The following is a 24,808-nucleotide window of genomic DNA, read 5'->3' as shown; positions in this document are numbered from 1 at the left end:
TGTACAGTACCTAAAAAATGGTCAGATTATGCAAAAGTGATGCAGAGAACTCATTACTGCACAGGATATTAGAGAAAATGGTGCTCTTGAAGGTATGCACAGAGCATCCTTGCATCAACTGGCTGAACAGTGATGTTTGTTTATTTATTTAGACATTTGGGATATGTCATTGAATTTTTAATGTTTGTCTATTTCCCATTGCTGGTAAAATACATTATATTTCTTACACGCTGTTCAATTTTTAAACTATGCTATTGTATTTTCATATTGCACAGTCCCATTTAACTAATAATATCATTTGTTCCTTCCTGAAAAAACAGCACAACCCCAAACAAGTTTGATATTTGGAGGAACAGGAATTTCCCCATGAGGCAAAATAACTAAACTTATTAGAGTCATAAATACTCTGGCAGTGAGATATATGTATATTTCTTTAAACAAGCAGCGTCAGATATTATTTGATCACAATGTTCAGAGATATCTTTTCATTTACAGTCTCTGAAAATTTATTCTTTAACCGTAAATGTGTACAAAACACACAGAATGTCTCTTCTGCAAGGTGATGGCATTTCAACAAAGCATACTGGCAATACGGATTTGGAGATTAGTAGCTGTATAGGCTTACTTTATTTAACTGTATATACCAGAGGAAATAAAAAGGTTTATTTTTATACTACTGCTTATATTTTCAACATAAAGTTCAAAGTGATTTACTAATGTTACATGAATTGCCTTTGAATTACGGTACAGTATTGTGCCAAAGTACAAAGCCTAATGCTATTTTGTATTCATATAACACCGCCTGCCTCCAAGCACTTTACAAATGCTGAACACAGCTGAACACACATTCAAGGGGCAGGGAACAGACCCATTTTACAGAAAATGAAACCGAGCTTACTGTTATTATAAAGCAAATATCAAATCCCTATTTGACTGGAACTAACAGAGCTAACCAAAGCAGGCAAAAACCAGATACAGATAAGAAGTGGCCTCAGCACCCAAACTATGCCAAACCTGAAGATGCCACACTAGTGATACAACCTGAGGTTATCTGGAAAAACGGTCTGTGATGACTGATCACCCACCCCCAAGTTAACCCAGGCTCTATGGGCGAAGGGCAGAACTCTACCCAAATTAAACAGTCCTAGACACTTTCTGCCATCTTTATTCTTTCATCCACAATCCATCTTGCATCAGGGATGCTAGAGGTATGTCCCTGGCTTGTCCTTCCAACATCCATGTAGCATTCTGCTGTCCACAAATTTGCCTAATTCCTCGTTCAACCTGCTGCTTCCACAATGTCCTGTGACAGCAAGCTCAGGAAGTTCATTGTTATTGAAAGACATACTTTTGTTTATTTGTTTTCATCTGATATCCAGCTAGTGTCATCAAGTGCTTTTTAAGGATTAGCTGCAGCTAGCCTCTCTCATGTGGTGGGATCTGCTGAACAACCACTGCACTTTCAGCTTATCCACCAACCTCACAACTTTGCAAACCCTGGTCATTTTCTTATTCAGTTTTTCTCCATCTAAAGGCATAGCTTTCTGGTCTCTCCTTCTGTGGCAGCTCCTTCATTCCCTTGATCATTTTAATTGTCCTGTGCACCTTTTCTAACTTCCACTATGTTTCTCTTGAGAGGCAGAGACCAAAAGTACACAAAGGAATCAAAATGTGGGTACACCAAGGCTTGTGTATCCACTAGCTTTTAGGAAACTTTTGACTTCACAAATTGTCACCACCTGCTCCAAATTCAGTATCATGTAGGCATGGTGTTGATGACTTTCCCTAGGTAAATTAATGTTTTCTTCACTCATTTTTGATGCCTATTTGGAGTTTCTTGCTATTGACATGGCATTTGACTATCTGAAGGAACTTAGTATCATCCACAAACTTATTAGGTTATCCAGATTTTGCTGTTCACTTCTTGCTCCAGGTCACTAATGAAGAACCAGCCCAGTGGGTTCCTGGGGGACCCCAATGCTTATTATCTGCATTATGAAAAATGATCATTAAGTCCCTTTGCCTGCTATCATTTAATCAGCAGCAAATCCATAAAAGGACTTTTCCTCCAATTCTGCAGAAACTTGATTTCTTTAACAACCTTTGGTGTGGAACCTTGGCAAAAGCCTTTTGAAAATTCAAATGCATTATGTCCACTGGATCCTCTTTGTGTCACCAGACTTCCGAGTTCAGGATCCATACCTCTGAGATGATGTCTCAGATTCTTTCTTCTCTCCCTCCCTGCTGTATAAGTCAGGTTTAAACCAGCACGCTATTTGTCCCAGCAAGCCTGAGATGAACATGCCAGTGAACATTACTGACTGGTTGGATAGGAAATGAAAGCTGAGAAAGAGAAGCTGACTTTGCAGTCATTCCCTGAAAGGCCACAGGTCAGGATAGGGGACCTTGCCTTTCATATGTGAACTGCACCTCCAGTGACCAAAATACACCCTCAGGTGGTATTCCTATGTATTAACTCTCAAGACGCTAAAAAAAAAAAAAAAAAAAAAAGAGGAACACAGAGAAGTGCAACTGTTGAGGCTGAAACATCAAGAGAACGAATAAGATTAAATTGAGAATCAGAGACAAATGGACTGTGCCAGTTAGTCTGAGATTACCGTTTTACTTTCATGCAGGTTGGGACTCAGAGTAGACACCTCACAGTGGGATACAGGGGGAGGAGGCAAATTCAACATGGATATATATATATATATATATATATATGATTTAAACCAACTTCAGGTTGGGACATATTTCTTGCCTGTAATAGGTCTGTATTTTCCAAAGGCATCTCAAAGTTTCTTAATTCTTAAAGAAAAAGATCAGACTGCAGAATATTTCAAAGCAATTAAAAAAAGATCTGAGCCTTTTATTTAAAATACATCACACAATGTAAAACAGAATATATTTACACAATGTCCTCAGCAAAAGCCTCCTGGAGTACTGTAAAACCCACACCCACATAATAGAGAGCTTATGGTATCAGAGACTTTTAGAGAACTCTCCGAGGCGGTATTCACAGAATCATAACCTAGAGTAGGAAAAGACTTATTAGATCATCCAGCCATCTCCCTGCTGACGGAGAACCGCTCCCTACAGTGTGCTTTCTCACATTTGTTGCTAACAATCAGCCTCTCGCTATTCTCCTTGGGAAGTCATTCCACAGCCAAATATATCTCATGCTATCATTACCATTATTACTTATTTATATGCTACAGTATAACCTAAAGGGCCTTGATCAGGATCAGGGGGACTCGCTCTACAACCACTTGTAAGAGTGATCCTCTCTCCAAAGAGAGCACACAGTCTAAATAGATAAGTCAAAGTCCAGGGGGAAAGGTATGACATACAATTAAGGAGATCAGAATAGCACGGGAAGTGCCACAAATGTTCCATGAATTTTCGCTTTGGAGTATGGTAGGAGGAAAAGGTATGTGCCACAAACAAGAACATGTTTCTGATAGTCAGCTAGAGATAAACAAAAAGGATTTTCTTCCTCCCAGCTTCACACAATTATTTATAGCTAAAGATCTGGCCCGGTACTGAGAAATCCATCTCCTCTTTTGGAGCAAATACTTCTCCCTACTACGTTTCTCCCTTCTGCTCCAGTCTCAGTCAACATTTATCCGAGCCACACATATTTTAATCTTCTCTCATAAATCAATACCTCCAGCACAGCAACAGATTTTGCCACTCTCCTCGCACCTTTGACAGTATCTTTCCAGTAAGCGATCACCCAGAAATGAGCACCACATTCCCCTGGTGGGGTTACACAGAAGCAGAGAGGAGATCAGCTCCCTCCAGCAATGCTCCTCTGTGCGGACCCAGATGACAACGGCCTTTTTGCTGCCGCTTCATCGCACCGACGGTCCCTCTCTCATGTGTATGTATTGATACACTGCACTGCAACAGACTACTGTGTGCTGCAAGACCTACACCACCAGTGAACTCAATGTTTCATTTTGTATGGTTACTAGCGATTATCACTGCATCTTGTTGCAAATGGAACCAGAGATTACAGCCTTTGCACAGGAGAATTTGGAGAGAAGCAGCAGAATTGAGAAACAACATTACACCTTTGCTAACCGAAATGAGCTGCGATTGGCAGTGTTATGGGACAACCCTGTCTTCCTGGTGTCATAAACAGTAGGAGAGAGCTAAAGAGGACCCGGCCTTGAAATGGGCTGAGCAGTGCTGGTTTGCCCCTGGCCTTTTGCACACCGAGCACAGCCAGTGCGCTAAAGGACAGCAGACCCAGCAACAGCATCTCAAAAAACTTGTCCCTAAGGCAGGGCTGATACGAGATTTTTCCTCCTCAGTTTCCACCCTGGCTTCACCTGTGATGGCATCCAACTGGCTGTCATTACTGAAATAAGAATTACTGATGCTCTCATTCCTCCCTGTTACACAATTTTCACTCACCCAGTAGTCAGAGACCAACACCTGCGTTCCTCACCTTTCCGCACTCCCATCTCAATGCTCCCAGGCCACAGTTATCCAACATCTTCGCTCCTGGCAACTCAACCTTTTCTATTATTTCATCATCAGACTTTCGCTCAGGCCCTCCTGCCATGTTGCCAACCTGTCAAATACAACTGAAATCGCATCTTCATTGGTTCTGTTTCTTTGTGCTTTTGGTAGCTAAAAAGCAACAGAAACCCCCCCGATTGTTTCTTTTAAGGTATGGCTGCAGGCAGCTGAATTGGCATAACTGAGATTGTAATAATCCTGGATGGGGGAGAGTGAACAAAGACATGAGTGCTGGGAAGTAAAGAAGCCTTTTAAATCAGATCTGCCAGAAAGAGAAGAAAAATTTAGAATGAAGTTTTAGTATAAAAGAAATTACAGAACCATAGAACTGCCATGGAGTTTAACAACCACCTCTGCAATCACTCTGTTTGTATTGTCCTTCTCTCCCCTCCCACACACCCGTTCCTGTCTCATCAAGACTGAAAGCTCTTCAGATCAGCAAATGAACCTCGGTGTTTGTACAGCACCTGGGGCCCTGATTCTGCTGTGATATTACATAATAACTTTGCACTTCAGAGCATGCTAAGCTTTTATTCCCTTTAAGCACTCTGTCATCACAGCATACCTTCAGCAAGATCTTCACCCGTTATTGTTCTGGGCCAAAACTAAGCTGTCATCATCTTTTCTGCCGTACCTCATACCCCTACTTCTGCCTTAACAGCCTCTCTTCTCAATTTTTTGCTCTTACAAGTTTGTCCCCAAGCATCTTTCCCCTCAAAGCGATCTCTAATTCAATGAATCATCTTTAAAACTGTGCTTTTTCTTTTATAACGTACTAAAGCCTCTGACAAAGGGTTGCATATGTAAGTCACAGTACAATTCTGCACCTTGTCTCTGCTATTCTCAGTGTTGCCCCTTAAGTTTGATTTCTTTTCCATGTTTCATCTCTTCTTCCTAGTGTGCTTTTGGCAATGCTGGGACTGTCTTACACCCTGCACTTTGTGGGTACTAAATAAGTACAAAACAATTTTAAGGGGCATGGCTTGGGGGGGGGTGGGGGACCTCAGTACATACAACTTGCAAAGTCCACCACCATTTACATGGATTAGCAATCTGTCTTTTTTCATAAACTCAGTCCAAATTCCCAGCCTGCCAGATAATAAATCAACTTTTTGCTTCAATTCTACAGTCACTGGGAGATCTGCATAGTTTTAGGTCAAGCACTTATAACCATTTTATGATTCCAAATTTTTTTACCTTGTCATTTAGTTACTGAACTGTGAGCTTTCATTGACTTTCTAACCATTGTGGCAAGAAGTGCTACTAGCTGTGCAAGATTTAAAACCTCATTGAGCAGAGGAGCAAAATCGGACTGCGATAGTTTTAAGTATATATTGGGGTGGAATCGTGACCCTATGGAAGCCAATGCCACCAGTTTGCTGGGGCTGGGTTTCTTCCCCGCCTGCTGCAATTTGTTGTGTTGGGCTGAATAAGTATTGCAAGCTCTCTATTTTACACCCTGGAAATGAGATGCCTCAGTGAATGCTTGGAAATTATTTATTTTATCTTTTTGTTTTCTTTCTTTTTCTATCCTGGTGAAATATTTTACATACAGCCAATTGCTGTACCTAAACACCAACTCTTCCCGTGGATCTGCATGATCTTTCCTTTCCTCCTTGTCAGCTTCATTTCTTCTGCTGTGGCATGGAGTGTTTAATAGCAAAATCCAATACTCAAATTCTTCTGTTTCTTAATTATAGCTGCCCTGTCAGCTATATCAGTGAAAGCAAGTTACCATTAGACAATTCAGATACCAGTAAACACCAAACTGTGATAATATAGAGTCCTGTATTACTGTCATTAAGGAAAAAGCTGTTTCAGGAAGCTTTAAAAAATTTAAATAAGCCCAGCACTTCTAAATGGCCAAAAATCTAAAGATATCTTAATTATTCTTCAATATCTTAATCATTCTGTAGAATCATGATCTCGTGTAATGGCTATTTTAAATGAAAGGTTTGCTGCTCTGCATAGTTGCCACTTCCTTCTAATTGTGAATTAAAGCATAATTTAGCGTGGCTCTATGCCAGCATGACTAGAAAAATTTACAGACACCAACTCTGCCTGAAATAGGGGAGAAAAAGTAGTTAGATTTCTTTAAGTAATAGAAAATCACTCACCAAGTTGTACTTTAAAACAAAACACTAGAGCTTTAAGTTGACAAACTGACTTGAATTAAACCACATAAAAAAATGCTTGCACTGTAAATCTTACAGGGCAAAAGTGATGGTAGGTTATCATTCTGTTTATTAGCATGCACTTTGGAGAGTTCAGGGCAAGTATGGATATGCATTCATTCCATTTTATGCTGCACATTACTGAAAACATATTCCCCATAAATAATTCATAAATGCATTGTCTGAAATTTCAGATTCCAAAAATACAACACAGTTTTCAACTTTATGGTTGCTTGGTCTTCAAAACAGAAATAGACAATTGGATGGATGGACTTGGCAAAACTGATAAGAACCCATCAGTCAGAATTACACTCCAGAGGTAAATGCAAACATCTCCAAGCTCCTGATCCCTGGAACAGCAAGGCCATGACGATAGCCCCTGCGCTAGCCATCCCTGGGTAGCAAACAGGGAGAAAAAGAGAAAGGGAAGAAGTAACCAAGTAGTGAGGGGAAAGTGTTCAGTCAGATGCTTGACTTTAAAAAGAACATTTATTAGGAAAAAAATAATGCCTTGCTGTTCTCTATTCATGAGCTGGGTGCACAGCAGGAGAGTTTGGAGAGAAAAGAACTTTATACAGGATGGTGTGGTGGGGAGCTAATAGGTTGAAACTCCTTAGAAATCCAGAGGAATTAAAATTTAAGGTATAGTAACAGTCAAAATACAGAGAATGGACACATTTTGCCTTGCAAAAAGCCCATTTTTCTGCCCAGACTGCAGAACAAACTTGAGCTCTGCTTGTTGCTCTCAACTTTTACTTGGTATCACTTCATTAAGGCTAATGACATAGTAACTGGCATCATCTTTTATGCCAGCTATGCCAGCATAAGAGAGGTGAATAGGACCTTGCAGTTCATCTAAAGTCTAATTTCTTCAGGGAGCAGAGGGACCACAACACCCAACGAAGAACCTGAAGTATGCTTCATAAGCTAGAGCGCTTAAGCTTTATATGCCTTGTGATTCTGTATCTTGCTGACGTTAATGTAGTTTATGCTCAGTTGCTTTTTTCCTTCATAACATAGTCAGAAGCCTCACATCAGATACCAACTGCTTTTCAGCCAGATTTGCACTTACTCTGTTCTACTCACCTCCAAGTGACAGGCACACACAATTTCGGGTACCCTATCTAGTGAAACCCTCGGTGCCCAGCCCTAACAGAACAGCCCACGATCTCCCTATTCGCCAGCTCTTTATTTGAACTCACTCACTTCAATTTACCCGAGAACAAAAATTGCACCTGAGGTCAAATACTTGGCATCCCAACATATTGATTTCTTGGTGCAGACCACACGTGAAGAAACAACCCTACCATAAAATTTGTGTTCTGGTACCCAACTGCTGTAAAACTTTCTGTTCGGCACTCAGTGTGGAAGGGTTGGGACTATCTGCCGCTCCACTCATTTCCAGGTGTGCTGAACTCTCTGGGGTAATCTTTAAATCAGCTGAGATTTCATACATCAAAGATGAGGATACATAATTCAAGAGAAGCCACTGAGATAAAACAGTAGCTGTAAAAAATACAGCGTGTTGGCAGTGCCTGGTTCAGCATGTCAAAGAGAGGCGACTGCTGGCGAGGAGTCGGCACAAGAGCGTGCCACGTGGCGAAGCAGGTAGAGTCACTGTAAGCTTCATAGGGACACAGGCACTGAATAGGCTTGACACTGTGCAAGTACCAAGTTAGAAGGCACCCTACAGAAAAAAACAGCAGTAAAGCACAGAGTACAAAGCGCTCAGGCCTGGTGTCCCTTGGCTGTAGTCAGCACACACTAACAACCTCTTTTAAAAACTTTACACAGGTGATAGGTGCCCCACCGAGATAAATTACCTGCTTTCGGTTGCTGAACAGATGGGCAGGGAAGTGAAATTTTAGTTTGTTCATTCCCAGCAGTAACTAGCAAAGATGATCTCGGGCTCTGCAGGATTACTTTTCGATAACCATACACCTGCGGACAGCTCGCGTTTCTGTCAGAAACTACATAAGGTCATTGATACGCTGCAAAATACGGCACGGCAGTTAACAGCTCAAGAGACTGATGCTAAGTCTCTCATTCTCATACTCTTCTGAATATATTCCAGGCTGAGAGGGGCCAGAAAGTGTACTAAGAGGGACCACAACAGGCAAGAGAAAAGAGAAACGGCCCCACAAGAATCTCACAACATTCAACAATGGGAAACGTGAAGTCCTGCACTTGGGGAGGAATAACCCCAGGTACCACCACATGCCAGGTTTGACTGGCTGGAAAGCAGCTTTGCAGAGAAGGACCTGGACACTCGCTGTCCTGGCAGACAAAAAACAACATAAACCAGGAAAGGCCAGCACTGCCAGCAGGTCTAGGGAGGTGATCCTTCCTCTTGACTCAGCACTGGTGGGATGCAGCTGGAGTGCTGTGTCCAGTGCTGGACTCTCCAGCACAACAGACATGGACACACTTGAGCGAGTCCACTGAAGGGCAACGAAGACAATTAAGGAACTGAAGTATCTGACATGAAAGAAAAATCTGAAAGAGCTAGGATTGTTTGGCATGCAGCAAAGGCAACTCGGGGTGATCTTATCAATGCGTGTAAATACTTGATTAGGGGAGGAAAGAAGATGGGTCAGTCTCTTCTGGGTGGTGCCCAGTGAAGACAAGAGGTAATGGGCACAAACTGAAATACAAGCAATTCCATTCAAGTGGAAGTAAAGAAGTGTTCTTACTATGAAGGTGGTTGAAGACTGGCACAGGTTGCCCAGAGAGGTTGTGGAGTCTCCATCCTTGGAGATATCCAAAATCTGATAGACACAGTCCTGAGTAGCCTGCTCTAAGCAGGAGTTTGGAGCAGATGACCTCCAGAGGTTCCTTCCAACCTCAGCTATTCTGTGACCTCATAGCAGCGTATTTCTCTTCATAAACACATTAAACCTCACAGACGGCGTATGACAAAAGGGCAAGGACTGACTAACAAGGACCAGACTCAGATTTACCCAAACAGTACAGGCATGGTGCAACCAGGGAAGCTTAAAATGCCCATGCCTGCAAACCAGGAAGCCCCATAAATCAATCTAAACATTAGCCAAGGGCTTCTGCCCAGAAAGGTTTGCAACTCACTAAAACTAGATTGGATGTATGGGACACCTGATGACTTATTTAAACAACGGTTTTCCTCCCTTCCCCACATACTTTACCAAATCACTTGCATCTATTCATGTACAAATACATCACAGTGTGGCACACAACCCCACAGACATTTTTTCGTTTTGAATAAGAAGGTCATAAGAACACTTTAAGAAACTTAGTAAAAATACTTTTAGTATCCTCACTTTAAGATTGCAAATATTTTTCTGGCAGAAATCCCCAGCTAACTTTACAGAAAGATCTCTCAAAGGAAACAAAACTCTTACTTAAAAAAAACCCAAAAACCAAAACCAAAAAACCCCCCCACACACTACAAAATGAATGTGACCCAGGGACTTACCCTTCTATGCAGCAACACGAGCAGAGAGCACAGAGACAGTGAAGTCCGCAGGGCGTGAAATTAAAATTTTCACACAGATACAATGAAGTAATGATACAATGTTACAACCTTGGCACAAAAATCTTCTGGTTTGAGTAAAGTCGATGTCATGTGATGTTACGGTTTGTGCACTGCTAGAAATGGTCTGCTGCTAAAAAGTTCATAACAAAACAAAGGAGTGAAAGCAACAAAATTGTACTGATAATTATAATAGGCCTGTACATTCTAGTGATCTACACGTTGCTTAAGATGCTCATCACAGTAGTATCTAGCTGTCACTGCAGGCTGAGTTAAGAAAGTACACTTTTCTTTCATAGCTAGAAATCTAGGAGCTGAGATGCCATTAGGAGATAGGAAAAAGAAGACTGGAAGAGATTTGAACTCGTCAAAGAAGGAGGAGGGAGAGAGGACATATCTCTTATTAGGTCGGTTTGTTGCCTATGAACACGGTGGATATGCATGTTCCAAATTCCAAGCATATGGATAAGAACAGGGATGCACAGAGCAATTAACAGAGTCAAGCAGAAGCTGGGATGAGCAGCAGCTGGAGCACTGTTAAAGTCCTTCTAGGAATTGCTTCACCTGTTACAGTAAAAAGGGAAGGCAGTGCTGGAACAAGGCAGGCTCCTCAGCAAGGGCAAGGTCATTGGAACAAAAGCAGAGCTTGAAAAATTGCCGGCAGATCCACGTACAGGGCACAGACACAATTACAAGAACATGCCACCTCAGATTCAAGACTTGCAAAGTGAGTTACAAACTGCATCCTTTATACCACAAACATACCTACACAGTGTAACACTGAATTAGCAGAAAACCTGCAGAGGCATTTTATTTCTGAGAGTATGAAAAACCCTGCAAACCCATAAATCATAAAGCTGCTTGTACATTATGATGTTTCACAGATACCTGATAGAATGACAGACTGTAAAAAATATATTTATAGGTCTGGACAATGGGGGAGAAAAAGTCTGAATTCAGTACTACTGCTCATCTCAAACCACAGTTTCGTGATCACAGGCACAGAAGTTACATACACGAGTACTATTGGTAACACGTTTCCAGTAGCCCTTGTGGAAATGTAACAGAAAAAGTCACTCAGTGCAAAGGTCATTCCTTACAAGGCATGTTTCTCACCCTGCTGATCCAAGACAGTACACACAGAGAAACATACAGCCAAATGTGACTTAATAAAATCCTCAAGTCTTCAGCTTACTAATTTTTTTAAAATTTTTGTCATTTCATTCCAGTGATTTCATTAGGTTAGACTTCTTCATCTTTATTAAAAAATAATCAGAACTGAAATGTTTCAATAAACCCAATTTCTGTTTTAAGTAGTAAAAGATGATTCAATGCAGATGAAGCAAAAATGGAAGTTAGAAGTACAATAGCATTAGAGGCTTTGAGAATCTCCTTTAAAAGATTTTAAATACATAAATTATATATTAGTACTCTGGAATGTCTTTGTTTTTTACAGAAAAAAGAACTTTAAAAGCCTTTTTTTTTTAACTATGTTCTTCAGCTGTATATCAAAACAAAATCCTTTAAAACTTATGGGTGGGAAGAACCAAAGGAGAAAACCAACACTTATGGCACCTCTATTAAAGCAGAAAGCGCTAACTTTATATGGGGGGGAAGGAGGGGAAGACAGAACATTTTATTTTTTTTTCTTCTTCAATAAAAGGCTTAATTTTCCATTATGTTTTCAAATTACTTCCCTCCCAATACACTCAGACTAAAATAAATATTTTAGCTTACTTAGTCTTTTTTTGCCCCTCCAGGAGGGCCATAAATGAAGTCCACCTCATAGACAATACAAAATGGATCAAAGTATTTGACCCCAAATTACCTGGGAGCTAGAAGCACATTGCACTGAGAAATTTAAATGTTAAATATAATCAGTATCTACAACTAAATAAATAGTGAAAAAACCTCTAAGATACTGTTTTCCTTTAAGATCATTTAAATGTTGAGGAGACAATTTTAGTGTTCTAGTCACAGCCCATCACAAAGTCAAACTTAACAATGTTCAATAACGTGTTTTTGAGGAGGAAATCTGATGTAGGAAGAGAAACAAGTGACACCCACAGTAAAAATTGGTGCACTCTGCTTGAACAAAGATCTGTAACCAGGGACTGCACTAACAACTCCTTGTTTCTCTCAAATCTGTATCAAAAAACTAGAAGGTATGTTACATGATTCAGGGTTCTCCAAAAGTAATGTTGGACAGCCTACAAAACAAAAATATATTTAACAGTTCAATAGTCTTTACACTGAAACACTGCCATGACTTTCCCTACCCAAATGTGGAAGATACCTTGGTTATTTCAGGAAAAAATCAGAGCCTGAATCTTCTGTTATTATGTCCTATTGAACTAATTCCAGACATGTAATATTATGAGGTTGAGATTTATACTCGGATATTGTGTTTCTCCACATGAGAAATGTCTCAACAAGAACATTAAGAAATGAATATGTAGTTATTTAAAAATCATTATTATAATCCATATATTATGGCTGACTTTATCTAAAAAGCTGGCTAAATTAGAGAAAACCACAATGACAATCTTGGAGTACATGGACTTAACACAATAACAGCAAGAAGTCAGGATACGAGCTAACTGGACCTCTGGTCTCTGTCTAAATGTTGCACGCTGTGAATGTGCCATCTCACAGTTCTGTCTGATGGCCACCAGTTTCTCCAGTAGATACGACAATGAAGAATTGTTCCCTATTAATTTTCTGCGTGTCACTTTTGATTTTACGAACTTTTAATAGTATCGTAAACTTAGCCACCTCTTTTCCAAGCTGAAGAGTCCTAGTCTGTTGTGTTGTTCATTCCACAAAATCCCTCTCACGTTTGGGAGCAGTCCAGCTCAGACGCGACAACCAACATCACTGTGTGTAACAACACACATTATGTACTTAAATTCAACATGTCTATGGAGCAAAAATACTCTATAGCAGTCTTTCACTTCAGAAGTGTAAACAATATAAAAATGAGAAAATTTCTTAAAAAGAAATTAATAGGGGCAGTTAAAAGGGTAAAAATATTTGCAAATAGCATACATTTGTCTAGTACTTACACTAGGGCTCCAAAAAAGGACACACAACCTATGGAGAAAGACTGCAGAAAGATTAGTCATACCAGTTAAGTGGAACAGTAAAGGAGACAGTTATGTCCAGTTAGGTCCAAATAAAGAAAATAGCAAACAACAAATGGATAAATCAAGAAAAAAAACCAACAACAACAACAAAAAAACAACAAACAAACCAACAGTAAAAACAAAACCCCCCACCAAAACCAAAACTCACAATAAATCACAGCCAAAGATTAAGGGTCATCCTGCTAAAAGCATAAGGTCTCATAACAAATAACACTTCAAATATATCAAAAGTAGGAAGTTTGAGTATCTGTGAAAGCCAAGAGGAGATAAAGTCAAAAAGGAGTACCTAAGTTTGATAAGGCCACAGCAGAAAAGCTCAATGAGCTGATACATAAGCACTATGCAGGAACTTAGGTAGTTTCTGAAGCCACAGAGGACACAGTGGAATACCTGTCTGAAGTTGAAGTGTCATATAAACACATTACAGAACAAATCAACAGAATGAACAATAATAACTTGCTGGGATCAGTTGGTACTTGCTCAGACTTCTGAAGGAGTTCACGTATGAGATAGCTGAACTATGAACTATAGTGTGCAACTAACTGCCTGAAACCGCCTCAGTTCTGGAACACTGAAAGTTGACAAATGTAGGGGTTTTTTAAAGGGATCTGCAATGATGTAGAAATCTACAAATGAGGAGGTCTGATGTTTAGAACAAGCAGATTGATAAGAATTATAACAAAGAATCAATAAACTTGACCTAGTGGTGAAGAGCCTTTATATTAAGTAGTAATTCATGGGGGGCCCTTTACTAGATTTGTAGAGTTGTTATGCATATGAAAAAAGGAAAATACAGTTTATATAGTCTATCTGAAGTTCCAAAAGCTTTCCAGCAAATCTATCACCAAGGACTTAAAAGTTGCCATAAACTAAGACGAAAGTCCATTAATGGAGAGATAACTGGTTAAAAGACAGGAAGTAAAGAGAAAATATTAGAATTGTCCTGCTACAAAGTGGCCAGGGAGGTCACCAGTGGAGCCTCAGAGAAATCTGTTAGGGCCTGAACTCTTTAATGCATTCAGAAGTGGCCCAGAGTAAGGACAAATAATGAGATGGCATTTGCTGCTTATACTGTGCTATTCACAGTAGTTTAAAAAAAAAAAAAAACAGCTGGATGTCTTCATTGAGGCAGAGAATTAGAATATCATGAAGGAAAAAAAGTAGATATATAACTGGAAATGGGGCAGATAGTATAAAGTGCTGGTTAGTGTCCTTAAATGACAGAGAGGCAAGGATTTCTTTTGTAAGTAGGCAATTCATCAGCTGGAAATAATTGAGAAGACAGAGATGTGTCTGCCTGCTGATACCATCTCCCAATGCACATCATATTTGACCAGCAGAGGTGGGAAGTGACGGCCCTGCTCAGACCTCAGAAACACTGCAGTATCCTGGTCACCTATGTTCAAGCTACGGGGCGTCATCACTTCATCTCACTTCCAAAAAGGATTCTCCAAAGCAGTGACAACTTCCATCCTCCCCAGCTTTTCATCACCACAATTTTTATTAAACACATTACCATATCTCAAGCTCACATTCCACCGAGGAAGATGCTGTACATTCACAATCATAAATACCCACTCCGCCCCCCAGACCATTTGGTACCTACCCCTTTGACTTACAATGCGAGCATTAAAACTGTGTTAATTATCAAGGCACTGACCATGCAGCACGTAGGTTAACCCTGCATTTGCCTCCAATCCATAATCAAAATATGAATGACAAACAACTTATTTTTAGTTCCACACATTCAGTTACAAGAGGGATAAGATGCCAGTGCGCGCTGGGCTTATTTTACAGTCCAGGAGAAGACAGGTATCACCGAAAGGTGATTTAGCTGATCCTAAAATAAGTCATCGATGATAAAAGGAGCTGAGGGTAACTAGCTCGGTTGTCTCAAGATAAGCAAGATGAATTCCACCCTAACTATAGTAGCATCGCAGTTAATCAGCGTTATTACAAGGACCAACCAAGCACAGAGATGCACTGTGCCAGGATCCTGCCCTGGAGAGTTTACAGCCTGAAAAGCCCAGGCAGGTGAAGGAGACAGAAAAAGGGGAATACGTTAACGCATAGGCAATGTGATGGAAGTATGACAGAGACACATTTTGGCAGAATGGCTTTTTAAAGTAAGATGTGACTATTCTGGATGTACACTCAATTCCTCCCACCTCTTAAAACTAAACAAAAAAAAAAAAATCCACAAAAAAAACCCACAAAAACAAAAAACAAGACGCAACTCCTCTGAAGGAGATGAAGCAGAGAAGCAGCTACAGTGCTAGGAAGAGAACCACACAGAATGGTTTCTTAGAGAACCATGACAAAAGGACCAAGACTGGTCTTGATTTGCCAAGCTCTGTAGAAATTGCCATCACAGTAATCAAGAAAAAGCTACAATGCAGAGCATTGAGAGATCAGTGGATGAAGAAAAGAGAGTCAAATCAGTTTTTTTGACAAAGGAGTAAAGCAAAGCACAGATGGAACCTGAAAATACTTTTTAAAAAAATATTTTTTCAGAAAAATATTTTGAGACTAATTTTTCATTGCTGTGAATACAAGTGAAAGCAGAAAATCATACCCAGTGAACTAAAGTTCACAAGATTTAACATGGTATTTCAGAACCTGCAAAAGCACTTGGGGGCAAAAAAATGTAAAAAACCTAATTAAGATAACAATGAAAATGATAATAAGAAGCAGACTTAAAGAGTTAAATCAGCTTCATAATATGATTTGTACTCTATTTTCCTTTGGTTATTATTACTTTCAAACTACAATCAAGTTATTGTCATACCACTGAATGATGGAAACCTTGCCAACTACTTCAAAACTGACACATTTTCTGTTGCACTGAACATTCCCAGAAGACATTTCCCCTCATTTTAATACAAAATCCTGTCAGACCCCAGAGCTGGGAAAAAAAAAAAAAAAAGTGTAAAGGATATGTAGCTGTAATAGACCTCCCCCAACTAGTCAACTTTGGAATAAAAGACGATCAAAAAAGACTCAAAGATCCAGTGCTAGATTAATGCAAATATCTGCCTGTTTGCAAGTGTACTTTTTGATTAAACTGGCATACATCAAGTACAATTAGAAAGGTTATTTATAACTAAGAAATACATAATTCTGCATTTTAATGAGGGTGACAATTACAGCCAACAGTTGCTAATTAACATTAATCCTTTCACACTGCAAGTCAGAATTTCCTGATATGATTTTCATTGTCAGCAATGGACACACCAAAACTGTTATGACAAAGCAGCTATTAGGTTGGCTGCTTTGACACAAATAGGTGTTTCAGTTACACACAGTAAAGAAGCAGAAGCTGATGACGTGTTAAATTTGATAACCTCAGATGTAAATACAGAATGCCATTTCAGAATTTACTTTATGTCTACAACATGAAATATAATCAAGGCTTATCATTTTCATGGCTGAACCCAATTCCAAGTTTCCCAAGAGCCAGGCTTCACAGGTGAAATCTGATTTCAACATAGGCTTGAAAATTCCCATTGTTAAATTTGGTTTTGATCCCAGTCCTGGGTTCACATCTGCTTTTCACCCCTGAGATTTCAAAGCTTTTAGTGGTCGTAACTGAACGGCATAGAAAAGGAGTAGCGTTTGCCCAGCCTGAGCCAGTTTCTGAAGCAAAACTCTGGAGCAAATACTGAAGACAGTCAAGATTATTACTGGTGGATTTGCTACCGTAGCAGAGCCTTATTGCAAATTTTTTTTCTTACGTAGACCATCAAGACAATTTTGGTTCTCAAACCCATTGAATTTTAAATCCTAATCTTCCAAAATTGCTCTAATATATTAGTATTCATTGATTAAAAGTTCCTCTGTAAAATGAACGCCAAGTCTATAATAACAACTGTTGACCTAATTAAAGACTTCTATTTCTGATAGCCACAATCCTCTAAAAGAGAGATGATTCAGATTTGCTATGCATGCCTTTCCAAAAGAGAAGTGATCTCTGTTTTAGCCTCTCAGCCATCATCTTTTCTGACAGAAGCACTAGAAAACTATCCAACAGTCTCCTTTCACAGGGGTCTTTAACAGGAAGAGAGACCTGGTCCAAACACCATCAGAGGCACAAGATCATAATGCAGCCAGTAAATAAAGTCTCTACAGGAGTGCTGAGGTGCTCACCATCTGGGTCAGGCAATTACAGTGGGATCAATGTCATATGTAAGTAAATGAGAAGGCAGAAAAGGAGAATTGTGAGCACTAAGCAAAGAAACCTATAATGCACTTCTTACAAAGCATTGTAAAATTCACATTTATTTTGTAAGTATGAGATAGATGGGTTATTTCTACATACAGAGGTGCCCAACTAAAATCAAGATAAGTGATATTAATGTCCTATGGTCAGTATTATTGAACCTCGAAAGCAATAAACTATGAGTCGATAAATATTACATTTGCAACATAGTTAACATTCTTCTACTGTCTCTGGCACTTATTACACATTGTAACCGCAAGTCTACAATACATTATTCATATTTGGGGTGTCACTGAGTGATGGATTGCTGTAAGAGAGCCTGTCCTTTAAATAAATCAACAAATAAAAATGCAAATGTTAACATTTTCAGCCACAACTTTTTCCATCTTGAATGGGGAATGAAAATTTCACATTAAATCGACAGCCAGCAGAGAGAACAATTAACAACCTACACTGTGAATAAGAGAGATTAATTTGCCAACGTCTGGTTTTATCACTTGCATATGGAACTATATTGGACTTTTTGCGCTGCTGGCTTTCTCTGGGAGTAGGCAAAACTTGCATCTCCTACCACGTTCAGTACCTAACTCACCACCCTACTCAAAAAACACTTTAAATACCTTTAAATGTTCCTAAGTTAGAAATGGAATGGAAACTTTCACCTCCTCGCTCTCCTTTTGAAACTTGAATGGTGTCTGATCCTAAGGGTGGAGGTGGGGGGGGAATGTATTTTTTTGGCAGTGCTTGCTTAGACTCTACAGGAGAAGGAACGACATAGTATTGTCTTAAGAGCAGAACCATATTTAAGCCTCCAACATGCACAGATCTGAAAGGCAACTACTGCGCAAGTAAGGCAAAAGCTTAAATCTCATCACTGTCGTATTTCCTAACACTCAGCATAACAGACCTACTCTAGACTATTCCAGTGTGCATTATTAAGTATACAACTCTGCACATTATATTTTACATCAGATATTAATTTGCTTAAAAGTCCCTGAATACACATTCACCTGAGATGTGCTGGGCAATTGGGTAAATAGTTTCATTTTTAAAACGTCCCTAAACACAAATTTACACAATACAATCTGTTTATAAAAACTCCAACAGGCCACTGCAGTCTAACAGATAGTAATATAGCTCAAATATGGTATTCATATTGCAAGAACTTCTAAATCACTTATTTTAATGGCTACAAGAAACTTCACTCCAAGACAATGCATTCAGCTAGGATTAAAGCTTTGATTTTACTGCAACAAGAAAACACAGGCTTAATGCTGAAATCCCAGGCTATCACTCAATCCCTTAATTTACCTAACTGTTCTTAAATTCACTTCTTAGATGCCCAAAGTGAAAAATGTTATAGGAGAATTATCTGTTTCCATGGTGAGCAGAACAACCTTTGCCTGTGTCTTTTTAAGTGCTTGATTATCTGCAGTGTTATAGGACTTACTGTGCCAAACTCGACACTGCAACTGTTTCTGCGTGGGGAGAGCCTGACAATTGCACCAGGGCTGTAATCAAATTAAATGGTCTTTCAGAAGGCACAATTTACAACATTTTTTTTTTTTACAAAAAAAAAAAAAAAAAGAATATCTTAATACTTTGATTTAGAGCAGTTTCATTTCTGTTCTGCAACACAACACCTGTTTTGCTGAAATCGGTACCTGATTATACCTGAGGTAAGATCTAGTTTATGTAAAAACTTCTTCATTACCAAATGAAAGCAAACAAATGCCACTACCTCCCCTTTCCAGCTCCCTTCCAGCTCACAGCTGAGCACCAGCGTTTTTCTTCTAGGCTAACAGTCATGAAAAAGATGTCCCTGGTCACTAAAAAAGCAATGTTTAAGATCATCAGAGGAACTATGCTTTAGGGGTAAGGAACAAACTTACTCTTCCACATTTGCCCAGCCTCAACCTTGCCTGTGATTTTTTTTTTTTCCTCCAAGGACATCAGTTTTGGTCTAGATAAATAAGCACACGGAGCAGAAAATCTGAGAAGATAATTTCAAGGAGCTCAGGCAGGTGTAGACACTTGGCTTAGGAACACTGGATAACCAAACATGCAACGCTTGGCTGTATTATGAAAAGCAGCGACAGGCATGCATAGAAGCATGATGGGCAAACAAATCCACCATTAGCCCAACTCAGGATGGCAGATAAAGAAATGCCATTTTTCCTTCAAAGATATCACTTAAACCACCTTGTGCACATTCGTTCTGCAAGCCTGGTCCTTCTACAGGTCTAGCACTAAGGCTCTCGAAGCACACATCTTTACCTTCTAGGGACACGTTTCTTGTCCCAGACATCATTCATTCCGAGAGAGAGAAGAAAGTAGGACTGCAGCAATCCCTCCCTCAAGCAGGAGGCAGCTGTAGCACACTGAAACCTCCAGCTGAGCCCTGCCAAGACAGACTATCAAGCCAACGCATCTTCTACCTGCCATGCCTGCTTATCCAGCCAGCCCTCCCCAGAAGCCGCGCGAGCACCCCGATGCCTCGCGCTGGCAGGGAGCTTCTGTCGCTTTCCAACACCTTCTCCCTGGCAGGCTTTCCGCTGCTGCTACTGCCGGGTGCCAGGGTTTGTGCTAGTTAAAGCTGGCACAAACATGAGTTGAATCTAGTCCTATAAATTTAAAAAGTCAGAAGTAATTAGGTTTACACGTACTGCCGAATAAATAAATTTGCTCTTAGGCTAGGGCTTTGTGCTGCAAGTTTCAGGCAAGTGCCAACTGTTGTGGTTAAGCTGTTAAACCCCCACCCCCCTCAAATCACAGATTATAACGAACATGCTGACAAACCCTAACTTTAGTGGCACAAAAGCAGCAATAATTCTCAATATTGATTAATTTAGTTAGTTAAACCTGCAATCTAAGCTTATAACCATTCAGTGATAAATTGAGACTGACCTGCTGCCCAAGCAGGTTTTTTGATGAAGGATAGGAACAGCTTTGGGTCCCCACAGAAATACTTGTCCATTTACCATTTTCAATTAGAGAAGGCCATGAGTAAGGGAAAGCACAACATGGCTGCTTAACCTGGTCAATTATACTTATAGCACCAACAAAGAGAAAGAAAGTGAAGAACCGTGGGAGAGGGCACCCCAGCAACACAGAATTTTTCAAAATTTGGCATCAACTGGTAAAATAAACCTTTAAGGATGACACTGATCACTTTATGTGATATGATTTCTAATAGCATATTTCAACAAATATTTTACTCCCCATTGTGGAGAAGAATGGACCATCAATCCTCTTGAATAACATTCCTTTTTCTGAGCAGTTGTTGTATGATGTGAATAATTACACTTACTCCTCAGTACTTGAATGGAATCTCAGCTTATCACTATTAGACAGTATCAAGCAGTATCTTCACACACTCTTTATCTGATATTACCGGCTTGCAAAAGTAACCCTTGCTTCTAAGAGAAATGCTTATGCAATCTTGTGGTTTCTGCTTGTTTAAACATATAGTTACTTGTGGGAAACAGAGTCCAATCTATCTCAGTTCTTAAATCCTCCTAGAATTATGATCTCTTCCTTCAGAAGAAGAAAAAAAAGTGTTTCCATAGCAAGTAAGTACAAATTTGTCAATATTGATAGTGGTTTTTCACCTATTATATATCGCAAGTTCTCTCAGAAGATAGAAATAAACTGCCAGCTGCTGCCAAGAATACAGGGATGATATCAAGCATACATTTTCCTAGTCCACTGGGCCAAGAGAAGATTAAATCTGACTCAAGCCCTCTCCTTCTCCAAGAAACATTTAACTCTTCTTGTGAACGGTCGTACATTCTTGTCATCCCACTGCACAAAGTCATCTAATGTGTTGTAAAATACAGCAAATTCATACTTCAATCTGCATCTACCTTGTTACTTAACTAGAGATTTTATTATGAGAAAATTTGGGATATCATAGGGAAAAGCAAGGACTGTATACTGTTTTCCTAGGTACTTACTGCTAGAATTGTAATACTGCCTAAAGAAGGCGAGTTGTTTTTAGACTCGTAAGTGTAACAACGATGCTGCTTTCTGTTTCTTCATTGGAGCAGAAGTGATAATGCTCCTTTTCCAGTGCATTTAGTACAGATATATGGTATAATCAGGACTTGCTGACTTAATGTGATTTTGTTGCTTGTCATTAAACATAAAATAACCCTGGTACAAAACATTTTAAAAGAAATGCCATTTGATAAAGTATGGGGGTGCGGGCAAATAACAGGGGGATTAAAATCTTCAAGTGGACTTAAAACCTAACAGGGGTTAACACCATCCATTCAAATTATTTACAAATGTATTTAATGTGTCAGGTCTTGGAACATAAAATGCTTTCTGTTCAAAATCTAAGTAACATTAAAACGTTAGAACTTGGCATATTCCCGCTTTTCTTATTCTAACAAGCAATTTAAGGCTTACTATAAATGTCAAAAGGATATGGCACTTTTTGGTTTATGTTATACAGCTCATGCTAACATGAAATACCATAGAAATTCAGCTACTTCCCTGCATCTAGGAGAATTTGACGGTTGTGTTTGCAGAATCTTAAACCAGAGATTACCTAGCATCTTACCGTGAAGTGTCATGCTGGATTGGTGATGTGGTCGCGGTTGCAGGCTTATTGCTACTGCCTACCAGCACAGGAGATGTGGCTGCATCCTTCCTAGGTCCTGAATTTGTCCCTGTGGAATAAAGTGAAGACAAGCCAGACATCAGGGGCTAGTAAGTTTTGGACAGATGTTTTGTGATTCTGCATCATTATAGAACACTGGGACTAAAGACTGCAACACTTTTGGAGTGCAATATATACAGTGAAATGGCAATCAAAGAACTCAGCAGTTGACAGTACTGTGCACAGCATGCATTACAGGATCACAGAGAATCAAATCTGTAGAATAAGTCACACTCTACAGCCTCCATCTTACTGCCCAAAGTTTGACAGACTTGCACTGTTATCATTTCTTACAGTGGTCCACAGGATTCAGCTTGTTTCACAGATGCAGTTCTCATGACATGCTACAAGGTGCTAGTTTTCCAAGTGTAAATATCACTGTAACAGTATTATGCTTTCAAGAAAATAGAGTTGTTAATCCATTCCTTCTTCCCCCCTCCCAATAACTCTTGAATTACAAAATAGGTTGAAAGGTGAAGTCTCGAGGTCATGTAGTCCAATCCCCCATTCAAAGCAGGGCCAACAAGATCACGGAATTTTCAGAGTTGGAAGGGACCTCTAGAGATCATCTAGTCCAACTCCCCTGCTAAAGCAGGATTGCCCAGAGCACATTACTCAGGACTGCATCCAGGCGCGTCTTCAAAATCTCCAGAGAAGGGGACTCCACAGCCTCCCTGGGCAGCCTGTGCCAGTGCTCTCTCACCTGAACCGTAAAGAAGTTTTTCCGTGTATTTGAACGGAACTTCCTATGTTCTAACTTGTGCCCATTGCCCCTCGTCCTGTCACTGGGAACCATTGAAAAGAGCCTGGCTCCATCCTCCTTCAACCCACCCTTTAGGTACTTGTAAGTATTAATAAGGTCTTCCCTCAGCCTTCTCTTCTCCAGGCTAAAGAGTCCCAGCTCTCTCGGCCTTTCCTCATAAGGGAGATGCTCCAGTCCCTTAATCATCTTAGTTGCTCTTCGCTGGACTCGCTCCAACAGTTCCCTGTCCCTCTTGAACTGGGGAGCCCAAAACTGGACACAGTATTCCAGCTGTGGCCTCACCAGTGCAGAGTAGAGGGGGAGAATGACCTCCCTCGACCTACTGGCCACACTCTTCCCTATGCAGCCCAGGATTCCATTGGCCTTTTTGGCAACAAGGGCACATTGCTGGGCCATGGAAAAATTTACAGCTGTCCAAGGGATTAAGATTATTTAAAATATTGCATTGACTCAAGATGTATACAAATATATACAACATAGTAAACCCACATGTTTTAAGGTGTATTCTAGGGAGGCTAGCAAAAAAAAAAAAAAGGGTACTTATCGCTCTGCAATAAAGCATTGTGTTTCAGTACCATGCAGTGAAAAAAAATCTCACCTAACAAAGAGTTAATTATCAGTGAAAGAACGCTTAGAAATATCATAGGGCTATATGTTGATTGTGTGTCCCTGGTAACTTGATAGTAAGCCAATCTATGATGAGAAGAGTGGGTATGCATGCAGAAGACTAGAAGCTTCTTGCTTAGACTTTTGTCTTTATGATGGAATATGGGATATTTAGAAATCATTTCATCTGATAGTGGAATGAGCCTGCTAGATTTTAAGAAACTAATACTGAAGTAATAAAAACCTGGTAAGCATGGGAGAATACATTCAATTCCTAATATGAGAAAAGGCTGGCACACTGTCAACATACTACATTCACAGCAAAGTAGATGTATTTCTCAGAAAAAGAAAATATATGGACTCAGAAGTGGCCAACACAGCCTCAAGCATGTTGTTCAAAGACTGTTCAAAGACCTAAGTTTCAAAATATTACCAGGGCTAGAAATGGAAAACAAGAAAAGGAACTAAGTAGGAAGATACTGAGGCTGTTAGGCTACACAGACATAAAGCAGGGATAGCAAGAAATCCTGTATAAGTGCCTATATAAACAAAAAAATATTTAAAAATACATCTTGAAAAAGGCGTGCAAGTCAATCGAAGGAAAACACCAAAGACCAAGAAGGTTTATGAATATACAAACAAGATTAAATTAATAGTGATCCTAAAATGGCCAAGCCGCTAATAATTTTAAAATATACTATGAGAAAAAAAAATAAAGAAAAGGAATATTAGCAAGTAGGAGATAATGAAGACCATGTTGATGTATAATACCTGCCTATATAAAGCTGATGAAAAGAAATTATCAGGGAAAAAAAAGGTAAAAATTCTTTAGTCTGAAGGATATATATTTCAGGGCTAAAGGGAATTAGTTAATGAATTTATGAAGTGACTGGTAATTATTTATGAAAAGTCATAGAGAACTGGGGTGATACAAATGACAGCAAATTAATTAGATTTGCAGGTGTTGGAAGTCATTATGAGACTGGAGACCTTGCAGATGATCGAGAGAAGCAAGAAACATGGAAAAAGAATAGACACATCCACCCTTGGAAAAAAAAAAAAAGGCTCAGATATGGTGAGCTAATGTAAATCCTGACACCAATGGAGAGAACCTGGAGTGGCAAACATTATCAAAAACCAAACTAGATTCAAGCTTGCAAGACAAGCTACCCCCAAAGCAATTATAAATATCTTCT

General features: G+C 39.6%; 1 protein-coding gene across 1 annotated transcript in view; it reads right to left on the bottom strand.

The window, feature by feature from the left end:
- KIAA1328 overlaps window positions 1-24,808 on the bottom strand; it is a gene marked incomplete at its 5' end in the record, with an annotated part of 173,059 nt that overhangs the window by 4,584 nt on the left and 143,667 nt on the right. Inside the window, one exon of the mRNA XM_082498031.1 lies at window positions 22,145-22,253. Coding sequence (XP_082354157.1) covers window positions 22,145-22,253 — 109 coding nt within the window. The remainder of the gene's footprint in view (window positions 1-22,144; window positions 22,254-24,808) is intronic.

The sequence above is a fragment of the Vanellus vanellus genome (genome assembly GCF_965231255.1).
Source record: "Vanellus vanellus genome assembly, chromosome: Z".
Taxonomy (NCBI): Eukaryota; Metazoa; Chordata; class Aves; order Charadriiformes; family Charadriidae; genus Vanellus; species Vanellus vanellus.
The sequence above is the reverse complement of the archived record's forward strand: the minus strand, read 5'-3'. Positions and strand labels throughout refer to the sequence as shown.